The sequence below is a fragment of the Labeo rohita genome, chromosome 4 (genome assembly GCF_022985175.1).
Source record: "Labeo rohita strain BAU-BD-2019 chromosome 4, IGBB_LRoh.1.0, whole genome shotgun sequence".
In the NCBI taxonomy this organism is placed as follows: domain Eukaryota; kingdom Metazoa; phylum Chordata; class Actinopteri; order Cypriniformes; family Cyprinidae; genus Labeo; species Labeo rohita.
Genome location: NC_066872.1, coordinates 32,779,274 through 32,802,671, shown reverse-complemented (window position 1 = coordinate 32,802,671; position 23,398 = coordinate 32,779,274). Strand labels below are relative to the sequence as shown.

The 23,398-nt window shown below is 37.1% G+C and overlaps 1 protein-coding gene across 2 annotated transcripts; it reads right to left on the bottom strand.

Annotated features, from left to right (window-relative positions):
- Nucleotides 1–3,068: 3,068 nt before the first annotated feature.
- On the bottom strand, nucleotides 3,069–22,741 carry dcn (decorin). 2 transcript variants are annotated; one of them, XM_051108644.1, is made up of 8 exons: nucleotides 22,514–22,741; nucleotides 16,383–16,647; nucleotides 9,355–9,467; nucleotides 8,166–8,379; nucleotides 6,672–6,785; nucleotides 6,479–6,572; nucleotides 4,346–4,484; nucleotides 3,069–4,258 (listed from the first exon to the last, which is right to left on the bottom strand). In XM_051108644.1, the coding sequence occupies exons 2-8, from the start codon at nucleotides 16,630–16,632 to the stop codon at nucleotides 4,058–4,060; spliced, it is 1,125 nt and encodes a 374-aa protein (XP_050964601.1). In that variant the 5' UTR covers nucleotides 16,633–16,647; nucleotides 22,514–22,741; the 3' UTR covers nucleotides 3,069–4,057. The 2 variants fall into 2 exon arrangements, with proteins under 2 accessions (XP_050964601.1, XP_050964602.1); XM_051108645.1 differs by having other exon boundaries at nucleotides 22,504–22,656.
- Nucleotides 22,742–23,398: the final 657 nt, after the last annotated feature.

The following is a 23,398-nucleotide window of genomic DNA, read 5'->3' as shown; positions in this document are numbered from 1 at the left end:
AAAATCATTAGGATATTATGTAAAGATCATGTTGCATGAAGATATTTTGTAAAGTTATTAACACAAATATATAAAAACTTATTTTTTATTAGTAATATGCATTGCTAAGAACTTCATTTGGACAAGTTTGAAGGCAATTTTCTCAATATTTAGATTTTTTTGCACCCTCAGATTCCAGATTTTCAAATAGTTGCATCTCAGCCATATATTGTCCTATCCTATCAGTTTAAAAAAAATGACCCTTATGACTGGTTTTGTGGTCCAGGGTCACTTATGTGTATAATGACATGGGTACTACAACATAAACACGGTTTATGAGGACACTTCCTGTGTCTCCGTAAACCAGAAGGGTTAAAAAACATACTAAATGGTGTTTTATGAAATACAAAAATTGCCAGTAGTTTCCTGTGAGAGGTAGGTTTAGGTGTAGAGCAATAGAAAATACACTTAAACAGTAGAAAAACAATTACGCTTATGGAGAGTCACCGTAAACCTCATATGCAAGAATGTGTGTGTGTAACTGTTTTTAATAAAACAATAGTTTTTTTTGTATTATTTACATAATATTTTACTATTTATTAATACTATTTTTTTATATTTTCATTTAAATTTAAGTGTCACTAATTTGATGTGCTTATATCACTTTTAGTTTTTTAATAACATTTTTATTTACTTCAGTTTTAATCATTTTAGCACTTCTACAAACTAATTTAAGTATTTCAGTCTAATATTTATACTTTATTTCAGCTTTATTTTTCATTTTTGTTAACAATATTTGTATGTTTGTTTTTAATATAAAAATGCAACTTCATATCTCACTTGTAGACTATTATAGTATTTTTTTAATTAAACTTTAATTAAACTCCATTTCAGTTTTAGCACTTCAACTGTATTCCAATTAGTTGTCAAGACATATATTTTTTTTAAATTGTCAATTGAGTTTAAGTTTTAATTTTCATTGAATATTTATATTTTATTTCAGCTTTATTTCAATTAACTTTTTTTTTTGTTTCAGTTAACAATAACAAAACTGCTGTTTTATATGCTACAAAGTGCCTTTATTTCACAATAATCTTTTTATTTGCTTGCTTTAAGATAGATAGATAGATAGATAGATAGATAGACATATAATAGTAATTTTATGTAGATATATGATTGTGGGTGATATTTATACTTCATAAATCCACAAGACAAATAGGCCTAATAAACACGAAAACAATGGCCATCTTAATAATTGCATTTAATTAAATAACATTATTTTACTTATATTACATTGTATATTCTCCTCTATGAGCCTCCTCTGCTGTCCTCCTTAAGTTTTACCTTTAAACTTGTCCCTCAAGTAAGAAGAGACGCTTTAAACTGCTCTCACACACTTAGCTCTCTGGCACACACACACATTCATATATTTACACATACACAATCCCACACTGTGTCCTCTCTCTCTCTCTCTCTCTCACACACACACACACACACACACACACACTGCACTTTACCGTTGAGTTCTGGATGAGGAGCTTAATTATTAAAGGTCATATGAACTAAGAAAACTCAAAATCGTGCAGCACAAAGTAATCCACAAGGGGGCACCAGAGAGAAACGAGAGAGAACCCTTTGGATATATTATGAAATAAAAAAAACACCTGCGTGTTGTAATACATTTACATCACTTCTGTATAGATTTGAATAGTGGAATGTTTAAAACTATGTATTTATTAGTTAATGTTCAATGTCTTGCCATTTCAAAGCGTTTGTCATAGTTGATTAAACAAGTTACCTAAGCCGAAAATAATCTTAACTTACATTTTCAAGTTTTTCGATTCCATCTTTTGAAGCGCCTGATTCACAAGGCCCCTGGTGAAAAAACCAGCATATGCTGGTAGGTATGTTTTGATGCTGGAATGCTGGTTAGGTAGGATTTTTGATGCTGGTTTAAGCTGGTCCTTTGCTGGTCAAGGACCAGCATGAACCAGCAAAGGACCAGCATAAACCAGCAAAGATCCAGCTTAAACCAGCATCAAATCCTACCTAACCAGCATCCCAGCATCAAAACATACCTACCAGCATATGTTGTTTTTTTCACCAGGGCCTATATTGCCTGGAGACTTTGTCATTATCAAATCAGGAAATTATATAATTTTTTTTTCATCTCTACAAAGACTACTATTAACTAACATCCTACCAGCTAATCCCTGTGTTTAAAATGGCTCATAACTATTTTTTAATTTCCATAAAGTCTGTTTATGGTCAACCCAAAAACCGCATTTGTCTGCAGCGGTGACTCTGGAGATGACACAACTGCAACTATTATTTTTAAAACCTGCTATTTCCAAATCAGAGTAACAAGAATAATGCTTCAGTTCAAAATAGAAAACTGAAATGAATTAAAGGAAATGAAACCACACAATTAAAAATGACTTAATGTCTTATTGCGAACTTAATTCCTTTCGTGTTTTTTGTTTTCAACACAATAAAATGCCCACATAAAAGGCTCTGAAAAACATTGTTCCTTATTGACCTTGAAGTGGATCTCAAAATGTGCTTTAACACTGAAAAATATGTATATAACCACCCTCTTTTTTAAAAAAACGCGGACGCTAGTCTATGAGTGAGAATTCCGGTTCATTATGAGAGAAGAATAAAGGTAAAACTGTTTGCACTACAAACCAGTGTGCTCATAATGAAAATAACACATTAAAATAACATGGTAAGACACACTAATTTGTGCAGCTATTTTGTGCAGCTAAAAAAGCTGGACAAGGATGAGACCGGAAGCCAGCGCCCACTCTGACGGGAATCAAAAGGTTGATAATTTTGTGTTTTGTGTGACCTAATGGTTGTATCATTCACATTAAGGACACAAACACCGCTTTGTTTGACACCGAAACCAGAACTAGCACCCAAATGTGACATTTTACCATAGTTCTTCAAGGCCTTCTGTGACTGTAGCATCCATCATAGAAAGTTTGTCCTGTGTGCTATTTTGAGGCATTGTTCGGGTTTCATTTACCTGAAAACCAACCCCACGCCCGAACAAACCCAGTGAAAGTTCCCAGAAAGCACGGTGAGAGATTTGACTGTTTATTTGGTTCAAGACACCTGTGTAGGAGCCCTCAATTGACCAGAGAGAGAGAGAGAGAGAGAAAGAAAGAGAGAAGAAAGGGGATTACCTTTATTGCCGATATATTAAAGTCCAAACTACTGTAAGTGCTTGTGCTTCAAAGCATTGATAGGATTCTTTTATACAGCATTTATATACAGCGTCTATACAAGAGACATTCATGACTCTCATGAAAGCAGGAGGTGTCCATGTCCGCCGTCTCCCTCCCGATCCTTCCAGACTGAAACACAGACGATCAACAAAACACGAAAGAAACACACGTACAAGCTCGCACATAACACGGCAGTCACCAGTAGAAAAAGCATGCGTATAGGTTCGGGAATCGCGTTTCGTCATAATGACAACATAGTTTATTCTACATCTCGAAGCGCTATGTTCACCTGGGTAGAGCAGACGGGATCTGAGGAAACGAATGAACACAAATGTCACCAAAACATCTGCGTTAATAGCCCAACTTCCTGTTTTAACAGCACAATCTGAACTAGCACTACACGGAAAGTAATAACTGAGTACATTCTAGCATACAAGCTCTTGTTAATGGCACTGGCTGACATGTGTTAACCCCTTGCTGCCCGCTCCGCAGGCCAGCGAAGAACATAGAAGAACATGGCTTAGGTCCAGAAGATCCAAAGTGACCTTCGAAAAAGGTGATGTGCGCTATTGGATATTCTAAGTGGTCATGGCTTTACTTTCTTTATTTTTTCAAAATCATACAATTTCTGTTCTCCTCTGCACTTACATAATATGTATGTTCAATACAATACTGATATGCATTTGGTTATTTGAATATCTGTCCAGTAAACGGCATGTTGCAAATGGAGCTGATTTCGGGTTAATTGAGATATGACATTCAAACTACGTTATGTGCTTGAAAGGATTAGGTCAGACAGGAAGGGGCGGGATGAAAACAGTGACTAAGCCGTCTGATCGGACGCTCTACTTCTTTCTGTAGTTGCCCAGTTGAATGGCCGAGCGGTCGAAGACGCAGCGGAAGGTGATCGGCTGGACCTCCCAGTAGGGAACTGGATTACTGAACAGGCTGATGCCCGAGTACATGGCCTTCTTTGTATTATAGCCGGGTGGGCAGAAGTCCTCTGTTCCCACAGCAGCGATCTTGTTGGCGTGAAGGTAGATCACCTGGAATCCATAGAACGAGAGCGTGATAATGTGCGTGACTTAAAAGACGTGTGGAAATGAAGTGTTAACTTGTGCGAGATCTCACACCTGAATGTATTTGTGTTCTGGCAGGCCTGACGGGACCACGGTGAGAATGTTATTGTCCAGGTGAAGTTCCCTCAGGTGAGGCACGTTGGCCAGAGAGCCGTTCTCAACCACGCTGATCTCATTGTGGCTCAGGCCCAGTCTGCAAACACACACCGTATTATCAAAAAAAATAAATTATATATACACTGGCATTTTGAATCAGAAAGATTTTTTAAGTTTTCTGCTCATCAAGGCTGTTCGTTTGATTAAAAATACAGAAAAAAAACTGTAAATTTGTGAAATATTATTGTAATTAAAAATACCAGTTTTCTATTTTAATATACTTTAAAATAGAATTTATTTCTGCGATGCAAAGCTGATTTTTCAGCGTCATTACTCCAGTCCTCAGTGTCACATGATCCTTCAGAATCATTCTAATATGCTGATTTATTATCAATGTTGGAAACAGTTGTGCTGCTTTATTTTTTCCCTTTTTTTAGGATTCTTAAATGAAAAAAACATTAAACAGCATTTATTCAAAATAGAAATTGATACTTTTATTCAGCAAGGATGTGTTAAATTGATAAAAAGTGATAGTAAAGACTTATATTGTTAAAAAAGATTAACTTTTTATTCATCAAAGCATCCTGGAAAAAGTATCACAGGTTCCAAAAAAAATATTAAGCAGCACAACTGTTCCACATTCATAATACATCATATTATAATTATTTTTGAAGGATTATGTGACACTGAAGACTCGAATAATAGCTGATGAAAATTCAGCTTTGCATCACAGAAATAAATTATAATTTAAAGTATGTTAAAATAGAAAACTACTTTTTTAATTTGCAATAATATTTCATAATATTACTTTTTTTCATTTTTTTTCTTTTTGTGTAAATAAATGAAACTTTGATGAGCATAAGAGACTTCTTTTGAAAACATTAAAAATCATATTGATCCCAAACTTTTGAATGGCAGTGTATATATATACATATATATTTATGGTACACTATGATTAAAAACATAGTAAAAACAGTAATACTGTGAAAAATTATTGCAATTTAAAATAGCTTTTTTTAAATCGAAATTTATTTCAGTGATCGAAAAGCTACATTTTCAGCATCATTACTCCAGTCTTCAGTGTCACATGACCATAAATCATTCTAATATGCTGATTTGCAGCTCAAGAAACATTAATATCAATGTTGAAAACAGTCAGCTTCATATTTATGTGATCATTTATTTCATGAAAATTCAAAAGAACAGTATTAATTTGAAATATAAATCTTTTGTGTCATTATAAATGTGACCCTGGACCACAAAACCATTCGTAAGAGTCGATTTTTTTAAAAACTGAGATGTATACATCATCTGAAAGCTGAATAAAGGACAATATTTGGCCAAGATAAAACCACTTGAATATCTGGAATCTGAGGTTTGCAAAAAAAATCTAAATATTGAGAAAATTGCCTTTAAAGTTGTCCATTATGTTTCATTATGTTTATGGTAGGAAATTTCTTTACTTAAAATCCTAATGATTTTTGGCATGAAAGAAAAATGAATCATTTTGACCCATACAGTGTATTTTTGGCTATTGCTACAAATACACCCATGCTACTTAAGACTAGTTTTGTGGTCCAGGGTCACAAACGTCATTACTTTTACTTTGGATCAATTTAATGCATCCTTGCTAAATAACAGTATTTTGAATTTCCAGATACTATCAGAATACTGAGGCCAACAGCAAAACAACCTTCCAGTCTTCTCACAAAGCGGTCTGTATTTGAGTCAGCGCGCTCTTTTATAACATCTCGGCTGTGATTCAGTCTCAACATGTACGGTGGAAAATCTCTGTAATACGAATGTTCTAATTTCTCTGTGTGATCCAAAGCAAACTGATCCATGCGATGATGTCATGCCGTTTGAGTCTCAAAGGGTAGTTCTCATGCAAATTCAAAACAAACCAAATGAGATCTGAATTATTATTTCCTCTGTATCAAACTCTTTCCTTTCTAAGTCAGTTTTTGCTGAGGTTTTAACTATACAGAGACAAATTCAGCTGTTTCAGCTCAGACTCTTCATCTGCCGTGTAGATTCGGAAATCAACTGTTTGCATAACAAATGAAAAAATATTAAGAAAGATGCATTTACTTAGAAAGGTTCTTGAGGCCCTTCAGACTGTCTGCAGTCACTTTGGTGATCTTGTTTCCATCCAAGTGAAGTTCAAAAAGAGAGCTGGGCAGACCTGAACATTTTTTGACACAGATTAATGAAAAAACAATGATGTTGTATTGATACAGTTAGATGAGGTAAATTATTGTTCAGAATAGGGACGGTTCTGTACCTTTGGGGATGGAGGTGATGTTGGTGTCAGCAATTCGAATGTAAGAAACCCTCTTCAGATCAGCAAAAGCGCCACTATCAACTCCAGAGCTGCTCAGAGGGTTAGAGCCCAGCTCTGGAACGGGACAGAGTCAAAATGTTCATTGGTTCATATTGCGATACTGTCACACTGTTGATTTGATGGTGATTATTAATGTAATATTCCCTTTGAGTGCAGAAATAAATTATTAAAATTAAAATACTTGTATTTATTTTAAAATTAAATTAAAATAAAATAATTATATAAAAATATATATATATATATATATATATATATATATATATATAAAATGTATATAATAAATAATAATATTTTTTAGACAATTTATTAAATAAAATAAAATATGCTGACCTCATTATGGCTCAGACTGAGCCTTAAAGTGTTATTATGATTAACAAAAACGGAAACAAAAATAAAAACAAAAACTAATAACTAAAACAAAAGTGTAAACTAAAACAAAAGCATTTTTCATTGAAAAAAAAAAAATATATATATATATATATATGTAATATAATGTAAAATATATATATATATATATATAATGTATGCAGCTAACCTAGAATGTGCAAACCCAAAAAAGCCACTTAAAAATAACTAAAATAAATTTAAAAAATATGATTTGAAAAAAGTATTTTAAGGCTGATAAAATAAATAAATAAATGAATAAATAAATACACACATACAGACATACACAAAAACGTTGGCAGCCATAAAATACTAAAACTTATAAAAAATATTTTTTATACAGTTTTACAAATTTTAATTTCCTTTAAAACATTTTTTATTTCCTTTATAAAACCGCATTTCCTGAATAAAAAATACATTAAAAAAATAAATATAATATTTTTTTTAATATTTCATTCTATATATAGAATTTTATTTATAAATAAAATAAAATTAAATCCGCTGACCTCATTGTGGCTCAGACTGAGCCTCATTTTTCAAACACACAAAGTGTTATTATCATTAACAAAAACTGAAACCAAAATGAAAACAAAACAAACAAAATAAACTAAAAACTAAAAAGTGTAGACTAAAACAAAAACTAACACAAAAACATTTTTTATTTAACTGAACTTTAAACAAACAAACAAACATAAACTAGGAAAATGTAAAACTATATATAAACAAAACTCCAAAACAAACTAAAATAAAATAAATAAACTAATAACTAAAACAAAAGTGTAGACTAAATTTTCATTTTCATTTAACTGAAACAAAAAACTACATATAAACAAAACTCCAAAATCAACTAAAACAAAATAACCAAAAAATACTTTTTAAAACGTGGTATATTAAAGTATTTTGTATATTACATGAAATCATTAAATTGATAAATGCGTTATTCCTTTGAGTGCATAAATAAATAAATAAATAAAGCCGCTAAACGTTTTTGCTAACCCAAAAGTCCACTCCACATGTAGTTTTCTAATAAGCACGGACAAAAAATCCTACCCATGACGATGACATTGGCCATGCCGGCAAAGGAGGACTTCTTTATCTTGTTAATCTGGTTCTCGTGAATACGCAGCTCCTGGAGGCTTTTCGGTATGTTAGCGGGAACATCCTTCAGGAGGTTCTTGGACAGGTAGAGTCTCTCCAGATTCATCAGAGAAGAAAAGGCCTTGGCATGAATGATGGTGATCTTGTTGTTGACCAGGATGAGCGTCTGAAGAAAAAAAAATAAAGACATTCCTTTAGAACCTTTATAGCAGTTGCAAATTGGTATAATTCTTTATGTATTAGTGTTCATATGCAGTTTTAATTTTGAAATCTGGTATTTTCTTTACACCCCTGACATTCAGTCATAAAAAGTTCACTAGCTACTTGTTATAATACATATAGTGCATTCCAATGCATAAAAATCTTGTTTGCAGTCATCTCTCATTAGATCCAGGCGCCATGTGGATGTTGAGCTTGGAAAGCGATAAACAGCTAAGGGCCAGCGATGGGAGGCTGCATATTTATTAAAGTTCAGGAGGCTGAACAATGGATGCGCTCCAAAAGTGAATCATTACCCTTCTGCACCTGGGACTGACACATTTCTCACACAGAGAGCTGTTTTCTGGAGAAGATGGACTGGAAAACATGGAGGATTTCACATTCCGGATTATGCATTTGCCTGAAGCTCTATCTTGTAAAATGTTTCTGAAGATCTCCAGAGAATTTTTGTAGCAGTGTTTTCGAAAAACTGGAGGAGATATTTGCCTTCAAAGATCGCTGTGGTTGCAACGCATAGTTCTAGCACCCAATTCCACATTTGGCAGACAAACATCGCTTAAGTGTTTTCTCTGGAGAGTGCTGCTCAAGCATTTGTTTTTGAGAAGAGAATCATTTTTATTTCATGTGAAATGAAGCTCACAAATGGTTTTGATTTGGACGTTTGGACTTTATGTTCCCTGCTTTTAATTGATGTTTCAAGGTCACAGCAAAAACATCATGCTGTCACTTCCAGTTATCAGCAGCAAGTAGCCAACTGATCTCAAAACACATATATCAAAGTGAAATAGGATTTGTCCCATGAGGGTTACTTGGATTTAAAAGGGGATTGAGAAATGTCATTGCTTCTACGATCCAATTTAGACAATTAAAGAAAAAAGAGAGAGAAGGAACAAGGGAAAGAGTGAGTAATTGAATATCTCACTTGGAGACTCTTCAGGCCTTTGAAGTCGTTTTCTCTGATCTCCGAGATCTTGTTGTTCTGCAAATCCAGGAGAGTGGTATCAAGTGGAATTTTTTCTGGAACGTTCTTCAAACCTGAGAGACACAAAACGACACTGATGAAATGGGATATGCGCTGACCTGGGCTTTTATGGCTAGAATCTACTTTGAAATCAAATCAGCTGTAGACATATGGATCCTGGTCCAACACCAACACAACACACTCAGATATGAAGAGAGTGTAAATTGTGGTACTAAATCAAGCAGCCACATTCCTGAAAAACATTTTAATGGCAGAAAAAATGTGAACTCTGGACTGGTCTTGGTTTTGGACAATCTCCAGCCATTATTGTATAGACGAAACATGTTTATAGAAACGTTTCTATTAACTTTAATGAGCTATGTGTAACTTGAAGAATTTCTAAGGCTAAACAGGGACAAAATATAAACTTGTAAACTTATAAATACTTAAAACACTGAAAACAGTATTAAAATGAACAACGAACCAACTCCTTACAAAACCCTAAGGTTTTGTAATCACTCCATAGACCAAAACAAAGTCTGAATGTGCAGTTGGACAGTCTGGACAAAACCATTTCCAGAGTGTTACAAAGTAAAGAGTTATGATGATGGTTCACGTAAGTTTTAGTGTTTCGAAACAGCTCTGAAAGTTCACCAAGTTAATCATAGACACTCTTATGCCAGATATCTCACAGCTTTTCTTGGAAGGGTTATAAAAGCTGTACGATGCTGTCAAGTGAAAAAGCTGACATAAGATTTCCACACAAGGGGAATTTGATTTTGCCAACATTGGACGTCGTTATGACACAGTTTCCATTTAATGTGTTGCCGACCAGGCTACATGAATGGAATATACAGTGAAAAGAAAAAACTTATTCAATTCCCACTATTAACTACACTGTAAAAAATAAAAAACACAATTTGTTGAGTCAGCTTAAAATAATTTGTTACCCTGCTGCCTTAAAAATTTAAGCTCAGTCAACTCAAATAAGTTTATTCAACTTGAAATGTTAAGTTGTACTAAGTAACAACTGAGATATTTGTGTTTGCTAAACTTAACAGATAGGTAAGTAACCCAGCTGCCTTAAAATTTTAAGTTGAATCAACTCAAATATCTAAGTTGTCACTTAGTATAATTTAACATTTCAAGCTGAATAAACTTTTTTTGAGTTGACTGAACTTAAAATTTTAAGGCAGTTAGGTAACAAATTATTTATTAAATTTATTAAGTTGACTTAACAAATTGTTTTTTACAGTGTAGTTGCTTATTAGCATGCATACAGGAGAATATTGGCTTTTTATTAGTACTTATAAAGCACACATGTGACCCTGGACCACAAAACCAGTCATAAGGGTCATTTTTTGAAATTGAGATCTGTACATCATCTGAAAGCTGAATAAATAAGCTTTCCATTGCTGTATGGTTTGTTAGAACAATATTTGAAAAACTGGAATCTGAGGGTGCAAAAACTCAAAATATTGAGAAAATCACCTTTAAAGTTGCGCACAAAAAAAAGTTTTTTTACTAATCAAAACATAAGTTTTGATATATTTATGGTAGGAAATTTACAAAATTTACAAAATATCTTCATGGAACATGATCTTTACTTAATATCCTAATGATTTTTGGCATAAAAGCAAAATCGATAATTCTGACCCATACAATGTATTTTTGGCTATTGCTACAAATATACCCGTGCTACTGAAGATTGGTTTTGTCGTCCATGGTCACATATTTTTGTTATGTTCTGCATGACCATATTTAGACACCATACCTAAACTTAAACAGAACCCTGGGTATTCAGACTTGCATGGCTTAATATAACAGAAATGATGTCTCTTACTGAAATACGTAGTAGAAAACCCATGATTTACGTTATTTATGTTTTATGCATATTTTGGACTATGGGGGGCGTCATTATTTTAATGATGTAAAATGGTTGCACTCTGTGAGCTACTGGCACTACCTGTTGCTATTATTAGCGCAACACAACTTGGAAAATAAAATACTGATATGATGACCACAACTACTGATGGCGATGGAAGTGTACAATCCATTTTTTCCCACAAGGACTCTAAACGCCCCTGGATATCGAATGGAATCCACACTTAGAAACTCCATCAGTGGCTGCGGCGTCATGACAAGTGTTGGAATGTTTTCATCCTGCCAGGATGGCATCTAGCGTTTCTTGTCTCTGCCATTTGTAAGTTTTTTTCAGTAGTTGTGGTCTACTAAAAGCCTGAAAGGCATCAGAGCTAAAGTGGAGAGAACAAAGACGCAGGTCTTTAGGAAGTTTCATTCGTCCACAGGCATCTTCCCATTCTTTTCTCCATTTCGTAGCACTAGGAAAGCAGTGAAGACTTACATTGCTTCTCTTTTGCCCTTCCACTGAAAATTAAAACCAAAAACCAAACAATGTAGCACTTTATCAGTATTTTATTGCTTATTCCGAGTTGTTATGAGGTCAAAATAGCAACAGTTAGTGGCAGTAGCTCACCGAGTGCAACCACTTCACGTCATCGAAATATTGGCACTATAATATGAAAAAAACTATGTGGATTTTTTAAAATAATGTAAACTTTCATGGGTTTTCTACTACATATTTTAATAAGAGACATCATTTATGTTATATTAAGCCATACAAGTCTTAATACCCAAGGTTCCCTTTAACAACTACCTTACTATTAATAAACAGCAAATTAAGTGTTAAGAGTTACTAGTTAGATGATAGAGAGAATTGGTCTAAAATAAAGGGTGACCAAATATATTTAGACACTTAAGCCACATTTCCATTTGTATGAATGTCTTTGTGTTGTATGACAAAAACATCAAACCAACTGGCACATATTTTGAACAAAAATAGCACAAACACACTTTGTTTGAAATGTTTTTCCAATTGAAACAAATTAACACATTAATTTGATACATTTTTAGGTGTCCAAAAGCTTTTTGGGGCCACTGTGTTTGCTTCAAACATAAGAAAAACAGGAAAAATGACGTAAACATGAATGCACATTCATACGCATAAATGTGTCTGCTCTAGCAGCTCTAAAAGCCTTTTAGGCAAAACCTCACACAAACATTGTTTGGTTTTGTTATGCGGTGAGTTTCCTCATCACTGCATGTGTATAAACAGTTTGAGAATACGTCCCTGTTAATTATATAACCACAGGACAGAGGACTCAGAGATCACAGTTGGACGTATCGCTGCTGCGATGTCTCACAAATGTTCCTTTCGTTCAGCTTTGTTTAGTCTCATTTTCTAGTGGCTACATGTGTTATTCAAAATCACGGCAATCAACATAGGTCAAAATGTGTTTTATTATGGAATATATATTCAGTGCAATCCAAAAAGCACTAATAACATCATAAAAACTTAGGGAAAAAAGCTCAATTTGAGTAAACATACTAAAATTTCTGAATGTCTGGCAACCATTATGGAACAAACATTAAACTATTCAAAAAAACAAATTGTCCTCTGTGGTTAGAAACACTGTTTTGCTATTAAAAATCAGCAACTGAATCAAAATCAAGAGTGGAGAAAAACACCAGAAGCATTGTTAAGAGGCTCATGGATGCTAAACTCATTCCTGCTACTTCTTTTATTGGTGAGAAGAATAAAAATATGGCATGCATGAATATTTTACACTTATCCCACTTGTAACATACCAACCTCGTATCAGCCGGTACCTCAAACTTACAGCCCGTTGTTAGGAAGTAAAAACATAAGCAGGCTCTTAATCAAACTTTCCTAGACAAACAAATTCATTTTTGCCATTAGTTGTTTTTGGGATCTGGTGCTATTTCCAGACGGTTTTCCCCACAGCTGCAGAGCTGTATAAACTGGGTCACATATTTCATTGAAAAGAGGTGAGGCTAGATGGAGAACAGGCCCGTCTGCGCACCTATCCCCCCTCCCTCTGTTCTTTTCCAGGTCTGTTTCATGCCAAAAGACCTGCGGAGCAGATGAGCGCCGGAGGCCACAAATACTCAATTAATATGTCCTTGCTCTCGGTCCCATTTTTGTTTTCGTTCTTCCCCTGTCCGTTTTAACTAGGGGTGAGTGTTAACATTGCGAAAGAATTACTGAGAACTGCTGTTTTGCCTGGTCAACAGTATTTCTTTCCAAACACACATTCTGCCTATCAAACAGACCTCTAAGTAATTTCCTGTTTAAAAAAGCTACGCTAACTGAGACAGCATGCTACACCAACAGGTTAAGCATGCTGGGAAAAGCTTTATTAACCTGTGCTGACTCTATTTTCAATGCTGTAAATATTACAGAAATCATGTCCGATGAAATGCAGAACTATTAAGAAGGATCAGTCCACTATGTGTTTGTTTTCTGTGTAGATCACAAGTGACCCAGCATACAGGGCAGTTTTACAGGAAGACAAGTGGTAATCTTTTGGAAGTAACCTTTTAAAAAAAACAGACTTGACTTTTTTGCACATTAACAAACACACTCACACACGCCTGGGGATTCAATTAGGAAAATGAGGCAGCCGTCTGGAGGTTAGTGCCTAGTCGTCTACAGAAGTGAGGGCAGTTAACAGCATATGAAAACATTTAAAGTGGTTTTGAAACAGTGACATTAGTTATTCAATCATGACTCAACAATGGGCAGATCAAACAAAGAGGCAGGTTTTGTTCATGGTGGCTTGGCCTTGGGACAGTTTATGTCATGAAATAATTGACATCAGGTGTAAACAACAGAATTGAACAAGCTCAGCTCTTGAAGGTTTTTGCAGGCCATACAGTAAGACAAATAAGACTATTGAAAGGGAGTTCTGGGTGGCTTTGCATGGTCGTTCTGGGTTGTTCTAAGTGTGTTGCTAGGTGGTTACTGTTTGAGTGTTCTGTGGGGTTGCTAGGGTGTTGCTAGGCAGCTTCACATTGGGCTTCACATGGGCTTCACATTGTCTATCCATTGCAAGGTGGCTATGAAGGTTCTGGGGGTAGCAAATCAGGTGTTTGAGTGTTTTGTGTGGTTGCTAGGGTGTTGCTAAGGCATTGCAAGGCAGTTTCTATTGTGTTCTATGTGGTTACTAGTGTATTGCTGGGTTGCTAGGCATTGCAATGTGACGACAAGGATGTTCTGGATTGTTGCAAAGCAGGTGTTTGAGTGTTCTGTGTGGTTGCTAGGGTGTTGCTAGGTGGTTGCTATGGTGTAGCAAAAACATTGCTAGGTTGTTGCCTTTGGCTGGGTTGCAAGGCATTGCAAAGTGGCTGCAAAGATGTCCTGGGGTGTAGCAAAGCAGGTGTTCTGTGTGGTTGCTAAGGTGTTGCTAGGGGATACAGGGTGTTGCTAAGGCATTGCTGGGCAGTTTCTATTAAGTTCTGTGTGGTTGCTAGTGTGTTGCTAAGCATTGCAAGGTGGCTACAAGGATGACCTGAGGGGTTGCAAAGCATGTGTTTGTGTGTTCTGTGTGGTTGCTAGGGTGTTGCTAGAGGGTTGCTATTGTCTTGCAAAGACAATGCTGGGTGGTTGCTATGGTGTTGCTAAGGCATTATTAATCAGTTGCTACTGTGTTTATGGTTTGCTAGGAATTGCAAGACGGCTACAAAGATGTCCTGGGGGTAGCAAAGGTGATGTTTGAGTGTTCTGAGTGGCTGCTAGGGGGTTGCTAAGGCATGGCTGGGCAGTTTCTATTAGGTTCTATGTGGTTGCTAGTGTGTTGCTGGGTTGCTAGGCATTGCAAGGTGGCTACAAGGATCTTCTGGGGGATTGCAAGGCATTTGTTTGTGTGTTCTGTGTGATTGCTAGGGTGTTGCTAGGTGGTTGCTATTGTGTTGCAAAAACCATGCTGGGTGGTTGCTACGGTGTTGCTAAGGCATTACTAAGCGGTTGTACTGTATTTATGGTTTGCTGGGCATTGCAAGATGGCTACAAACATGTCCTAGTGGTAGCAAAGGAGGTGTTTGAGTGTTTTGAGTGGTTGCTAGGGGGTTGCTAAGGCATGGCTGGGCAGTTTCTATTGTGTTCTTTATGGTTGCTAGTGTGTTTCTGGGCTGTTAGTCAATGGAAGATGGCTACAAGGTAGAAAAGCAGGTGTTTGTGTGTTCTGTGTGGTTGCTAGGGTGTTCCTAGGTGGTTACTTTGGTGTAATAAAGACACTACTGGATGGTTTCTATGGCATTCCTAAGGCATTGCTAGATGGCTGTGTTTTGCTGGGTTGCAAGGCATTGCAAGGTGGCTACAAAGATGTCCTTGGGGTAGTAAAGCAGGTGTTCTGTGTGGTTGCTATTGGAATGCTAGGGTGTTGCTAAGGCATTGCTAGGCAGTTTATAGTGTGTTCTATATAGTTGTTAGTGTGTTTCTGGGATGCTTGCTGGAATTGGAAGGTGGATTTACAAGGATTTACTGAGGGGTAGCAAGGTAGGTGTTTGAGTGTTCTGTGTGGTTGCTAGGGTGTTGCTATGGTGTGGCAAAGACATTGCTAGGCAGTTTCTATAGTGTTGGTAAGGCACTGCTAGGTGGTTGCATTTTGCTAGGTTGCAAGGCATTGCAAGGTGGCTGCAAAGATGTCCTGGGGTAGCAATGCAGATGTTCTGTGTGGTTGCTAGGGACTTGCTAGAGGGATGGTAGGGTGTTGCTAAGACATTGCTAGGCAGTTTCTATTGTGTTATATGTGGTTGCTAGCATGTTGTTGGTTGATAGACATTGCAAAATGGTTACAAGGATGTCCTCGGGGGTTTCAAAGCATGTGTTTGAGTGCTCTGTGTGGTTGCTAGGGCGTTGATTCTACCAGACTTAAAAGGCTTGTCATCCATATGAAAAAAACATGACCAGAGGCATATTAAAACGCAGATAATCTAACTCATCAGCTTACGGCATAAGGTTTGTCAGCTTTTTATTGTCAGTTGCACTTGTTATTTTCATTGCTCATTGCCCACATGCAGCCAGAAACACTGACAGTGATACATTTTTTTTCGTGTTCTATAAAGCTTTCAACATGCAGTCTAGTCTAGTATCATGAAGTCGTTACCTAGATCAGAACACTGGGACACTCGCAGATGACACTGGCACCGGAAGGGGCAGAAAGGTCCATCAGGTCCCTCATCAGGCATCACATCAGGTACCAGAGGAGGCAAGTGAACGGGTGGTCTACGAGTCGAAGGAATGGGAGAGCCTGAGCCCGCTTCGTCCTCCATCATGAAGTCCATGAAGCCGGACTGACGGAAGGGCAGAGCCCAGCATACAGACACCAAAAGCAGGGAGAGACAGGCCGATTTCATGTTGCTGATAGAGGCCTGGAGGGTAAAATGGAGAAGAGAAGGGGTTAAAGGTGAGGGCCGACATGCTGGGTGGCATCTCAGGTCCTGTGATGGCGAGAGGTTAAAAGTCAAATGACAGATGTAGAGTGCATGAGTGTGACTGAGCGATGTGGGTGATAACCAGGCAGGAGTCAAGGGTCAAATTTGGCGTATATTAGATTTTAAAGGTCTCTGGTGGCTATTGCTGCAACTTTTCATGCTGTTACACTGATGGTTATCTTGATATGAGTAATGCATTTGACTAAATTCAATAAAATATGACAAAGATAAACTTAATTAGGAATAGTACATCAGTGGCTGTAATAAATAATTTAAAATTAACATCAATTTAATAAAACATTCTTCCTAAATGTCCTTCATACATTTTCAGTCACTACTAACATTTATAATGAAGGGAATAATCTTTTTTAAAACAGAGATTACCAAATGTTTTGCCAAATACCCCAAAATATGATCCATCAAAACGTTTTCTTTTAAATAAATTAATACTTTTCAGCAAATATGCATCCATTTGATCAAAAATGACATATCCATGCAGCCCCCTGGGGGTCCTTGGACCCCAATTTGAAAACCCCTGCAATATACAGTTATAATAATTATGCACACTACATCTCTGTGATAATTGATAGCTGGCCTGGGTTTAAACTCCATAACCAAACTCATTCATGCCCTCATTCAGAAAAAAAATAACCATCTTCTTTCTAAGATAGAGTGCACAAAGCTGTCCACGAGCCCATACATAAACATATGTCTGAGGAGCAGCCGGACGTCTCTGAACGACGAGGAAATTGTAAAGTAGGTACAGAAACTCAGAGAGCTCAGTTCGACTTTTCAGGGTCATCTCAGGTCCATGTAATCAACATACAGCATAATTACAGTAGTCCAAATCCTCCGGATGGCCACGTCACTTGGACAGCGAATAACCACTGTGCCTCTGTTGTTAAACTGTGGAAACCCAGAAACTGACCTTGACAAACTCTGCAAAAGAGCTTAATTTCTCAAGCAAAAGAAGACTAAGATGCATACATTCAATCTTAGTTTAGATTCTATGTGACATATTCCATTGAGGAACCGTAAAAACTTTGAATTATGGATAATCGCAATTATCTACAAGCACACAAAGTGTAGATATAACAGTTTCTCTCAATAGACTAACTTAAAAGTTCTACAAGAAAACAAAAACGACTCAAGTGACCTTCAACCTCTGATTTCTTGTCACCATTGATTTGCATCACAGGAGAGCATGTTGAAACAATTTTCTGAGGTTCCTTTGGCTTAACCAATATCCATGTTTTAAGAAAAACAATGAGAAATTGTAGTTTTATTCAATGGCATTTCAAAACAACAATTTGCTAACTTCAATTTAATGCTGTGTTTTCAGGCCTGGCTACAATATTCATCACGTCAGACATCTTTAATTACCTTTGACCCAGTGGGCAGTGAGACGTTTTGAGCAAACACACTGCAGTCTCACTTTGCCCTTTAGCATTTAAGCATTTGGTAGATTTACAGTGCATTCAAAGTGGTTTTATGCTTGTGCGTTCCTGGGAATTGAACCCATGACCTTGCGCCATGCTCTACCGGTTGAGTCGCACAGGCCTTTATTATCTATATGTATTCCTAGCAGGACATTTAGAGCTTCAGGAGCTGGTCAGCAGTTTGAAAAAGCCCTCTGAGCATTACAGGCTGTCACCATGAGCGATTCTGTTTGCAGGGGGATCATGGGAAGCTGTTGCTGCATTTGAGTTGCGTCCTGTCAACAAACCGCAGGCTGCTATGAGAGCCAGGCAAACAGACAAGACAGATTGATGGTGTCATGGCTTTGTTGGGGAAAAACAGGGAGGGTACAAACTTCAAATTTGCAAAACACAAAACAGGAATAAAAATTGGATTTTTGTGAATAAATAATGAAGGGAATGTGAACATGCAATATGAGGGGTATTTGTAGGCCAACTATGGTTCTAGCATACATACATTTTTGTATGCATGCATAGATCCTGAATTATAAAATGTATTATATTGGCAGGGTCTAAATATAAGATTTTTGCTTCACTTCAAAGACCTACTATTCATTAATCCTTTTATTAAAATTTATGCAATCAATAGTTTAATCAAAATAATAATTCATGGCTGGTAAGAGTAATTTAAGGCTGGAATGTTCTTCTCACTATTTGGATCCGCAGATTGTTTCAAAGAGAAAGCAGACGAAAACCAACTCAACAAGTAGGATGCTGAGTTCCTCTCAGCAGGAACCAATGGACCAGTTTCATGTGTCTCAATGTGACAACAATTATCAGAACTGAGTTTAAATAAATGTGAGATGTGATTTTTCACAGACACCGTTCTGCGCCTAACTATCAGCCTCTGCCAGGTTGTTACAGGCCTTCGGCTTTGATTTCTAGCCGTCTGCGGGTCGGGCAACGATCTGATCCAACTGAAGTGTTTCACAGAACCCAAAATCAGCACCAGCCTGTTTCTGGTCTTATAAATGTGGGCTTTTAATAATCGAGAGGAGACAGGAAAATTTTCACTTTTCCTCTCATTCTAGGACTCTCATTCTCCGAGCATTTCTACCTTTCTTTTCAGTCTCCCTTCTTGTCTTTCAGGATCTTGAGGTCTGGGTTGTGTCACAGAAGATCTGAAAACGGGATGACGCTTCTATACTTCTCTCCCTCAATCAACCAGATCTTGTCTGGTTGCAAACATCCTTAAAACACACAGGCTAAATTTGAGTTTAATCTCAAGACTCCTCCACTACAGGTGGTTTATGTTACAGAAGTCTGACACTGTTCAGTAATTTGGTTTTGTACTGTATTATTCAGACTGCATTATGTCTGAGAAAGATGGACTTATTAAAAGCACTATAAGTGATTTATGGGATAGTGTGGTGGCAGATGAGGTCATCAAACTCAGTGTTTATGTTACTGTTTATTAAGAAGTTGTAGTAGAACATGTATATGTATACTTCATTAGAATTACCTATTGGAATTAATTGTATGCATAAAGTAGAAAACGATTGTCTCGTTTTTCTGTATGAATAACTAAACAGTCCTAAATTAAGATATACACTACCAGTCAAACTTTTTGAACAGTAAGATTTTTAATGTTTTTTTTAAAGAAGTTTCTTCTGCTCACCAAACCTGCATTTATTTGATCCAAAATACAGCAAAAGCAGTAATATAGTGAAATATTTGTACTCTTCTATTCTTTCTATGTGAATATATTTTAAAATATAATTTATTCCTTTGACCAAAGCTAATTTTCAGCATCATTACTCCAGTCTTCAGTGTCACATGCTCCTTCAGACATCAGTCTAATATGCTGATTTGCTATTCAAGAAACTTTTTTTTATTATTATCACCCTCAATATTTAAACAGTTAAATGCATTTTTTCAAGATTCTTTGATGAATGATTTCTAAAGGATCATGTGACTGGAGTAATGATGCTAAAAAAATCAGCTTTGAAATTACAGAAATAAATTACATTTTAAAATATAATCAAATAAAAAAACAGTTATTTTAAATAGTAAAAATATTTCAAAATTGTATGTTTTTTTTGTTGTACTTTGGATCAAACAAATGGAGGCTTGGTGAGCAGAAGAGACTTCTTTAAAAACATTAAAAATCTTACTGTTCAAAAACTTTTGAGAAGTAGTGCAATTATTCACTTAAAAAGTAATAAGCTTTCTGAATGCATAAAACAAGAAATGTTTGCTGACATTTGGTAGTAAACACTTATATTGAAAATAGAATGAAGCTCTCCTTATCTTACTTTCTTTTTATTTTCTCTGTTCACTCACACACACACATACACACACACACACACACACACATTCATTGACCTGTTGCTCCTTTCAGCAATGACTCAGAGAAAGGTATTTACAGGCTACAGGACATTTAAACCATGTGTGTTCCCTTTACTTTAAAACATACACATAAACCAGTCTTATCTCTGCACCCCAAAAACTGGCTTTATTTATTTATAAAAGCATTCCTTCACTGAAAGCTCTAAAATACTCAGAATTCCCCAAACACTGAGAGAATGTAATTATCTGCTCATTCCAATGATTCAATGTGTCAAAACAAAAGCACAAAAAGATATAACACTCAATGTGCAAAAGCCTGAAAATGTGGACTTAATATTCAGTTCAGCAAACTGCACTCCTGGAATACACTAGCATACAAGGGTTTCGGCCACTCTGCCCTCTGCGGTCAAACTGGTTCCAGACCACTAAACCAAACTCCAAAACCACTGCCAGAGCACAATTAGACTTTCTCACAGATCAAAACCATCAAAAAACGATCGTCTTCAAAAGGACCTACCCGAAAGCCACAAAAAGTTATTCAGATGGTGAATAAGCAATTATATGCTGAGGGCCGACTGATTATTTTGGCCCATGAATGAAAAAAAGTTTGAGACCATGACCATGACTATAATCACATTTACATTCAAGCACTCTTTCACTCATCCTCTCACTTCCTTTTTCCAAGCCAACTGCCCATCTGTCCTAAGCAACTGCTTTGACTTTGGTCCAAAGCTCTAGTGTTTTTACCTCAAAGGGTTAAAAGGCTAAAAAGAGGGAAATGCAGACAGTGACCAGCATGGCTACCATTTAATGACTCTCTTTTTCTAACATCAAATAGTTGGACCCAAATGGAGACCTTTGGCTTGCAAAGAACACTTATTACATGGCCTGAGGACGCTGTCTTTGAAGGGAGGAAGAGAGGGATGAGAGTTTCCTGTCATGGTACAAACTGTGTACGTGAGTTCTGTTTGCAATTACCCAAAGTTGTAGATGCATTCTCTAACCTTAAATCGAACCCCATCAAACGAGAACTACATGACCCAATTAAGCCAACTTGAAGGCGTTCAAACCCTCAGCTACCTCTTCCTCGCCCCCCTCCTCTGAATGTTTTGAGTTAGCTGGGAATTTTGTGGTGGAATTACCAGGAAGTGCCTTGTCAGACTTGCCTGCGATTGGAAGGAAGCTATATCATTAAAGGATTAATGGGACACCAGTCCCACGCTCTCACTCTCTGCATCTCCTCTTTTTTCCTTCAGACCGCTTTCATCCTTTAGTTGATATGGCTCAAGGCACTTTGGCTTCCACGGCATGGATAAAGAGTTTGGGATGCGACTTCGAGCGAGTGGAGGCAAGCAGAGGCCAGAAGACAAAACGTCTCTCCAGACGAGGAGAGCGCTGATAGAAATCCTCTAGTGTTTCCAGGCCTTACATGAACTCTTTTGAAATGCCAAGCGGCGCACAAAAGGAAGAAAAACTGGGATGGAAAAATCGGAGCGGAGAGAATAAGGGCACTCGAGAAGTTAATGGCTTTTTTTTACAACGGTGAGTTTGTGTAGGGGGTTTCAAAGAGCAGAGATACTTGTCACAATTTGGAAAAGTCAGAAAAGGTCTTGTCCTCTCCAACTGAACAACAAAGAAAATCACTTCGCCAATCAATCTGCATGAACATGCACTCCCTCTCATCAGTATGCAACCAAAGCACCTTAATGCACAGGTATAAAAATTCAGGAAGCTTTATAAATAAATGCATTTTTATCATCGATACACTCGTGTATTCCCTCATTGCATGGATTAATTCATCTAGGATATGCCAGAATGAAACAAATGCACTGAAAAGTTCTAATGCAAAGTCCTCACTTCTGCACCAAGCCCTAATGAACTGCAGAAACCACCAAACCGCAGATTCCCGAAGGGTTATACCCACATTTCATCAGTGCAAACCGTCCACCTCCCTTTGAGACGGTCAATCTGTTCTCTCAATCAAAATCCCTGCTTTTCCTTATTCAGAAGGGTGAGGTGATCTTACCTGCACGTACAGGAGCTTGTAGAGCTGCAGACGAAGATCCGCAAATCCAGAGAGGGCTGGAGCCGATGTGCAGCGCGGCAGGCCGAGGGCTGATCGCTGTGTGGACGCCTGCAGCCAAGATCAGGCAGGTGTGCTCTGTCACGGGGGGAGGGGATGGAGAGAAGGACAGAGAGGGAGAGAGAGAGGACGAGTGGAGGGAGGGAGGGAAGAAAAGGAGAGAGGGAGGGGTTGATTTCTTCGTCCTTTTCAAATGAGACAATTGGAGAAGAACTTCCCCCCGGTTTGGAGCGGTCCAAATGCAGTTGGAGCAAGAAAAACGAGGGGGAAAAAAGTTGGGAGACGAGAGGCTGCGACTATACAGGCATTGGCAAGTTCCCATACTGTGTCATCTGGTAAAGATAGGGAATTCTGGATACAACAAAAGCGACTGGGCTCCCTCCCTCTCGTAGTCTTTCGGCGGACTTCATGCTGCTTTTTTGCGTGGTGGAAACATTCCCCTCCTTTCCACCCACCATACTTTTGTTTCTTTTGAAACAAGAAACTTATTCAGTGACCCGTAACCTCAAGCGCACACACACGTACAGCATTTCCAAATCCGTATTAGGCTTGTTTATTTGTACTGAGTAACAGGCATGGAAGAGTATTGAATGTGCAAATGGTGTGCAAATGGAGGTTCCCGAAATGGGGAGGGAGGAGCTGGCTGGAGTTCAGCTAGTTACTGAAATCAGAACCCAGTTTTTCTTCTCTCTCTATCTTTCTTTATTTCACTTATTCTACGTTTGCCTGACTTTCTCTTCTTTCGGTCTAAATTGAAAGGCTGGGTCGAATTGGCACAATTTAATCCGGCTAAATCAGATTGGGCTTTTGGGATTTTCTGGCACACTTTTTGGAGACA

Bases quoted from the DNA above. Each gene is read 5' to 3' on its own strand.
- dcn (XM_051108644.1), bottom strand. From the start codon at position 16,632: ATGAAATCGGCCTGTCTCTCCCTGCTTTTGGTGTCTGTATGCTGGGCT. The intron at 9,468-16,382 runs GTAACGACTTCA...TGTGTCTCTCAG, and splicing joins GTCCCAGTGTTCTGATCTAG to GTTTGAAGAACGTTCCAGAA. The intron at 6,786-8,165 runs GTAGGATTTTTT...GTCCCGTTCCAG, and splicing joins GGCCAATGTCATCGTCATGG to AGCTGGGCTCTAACCCTCTG.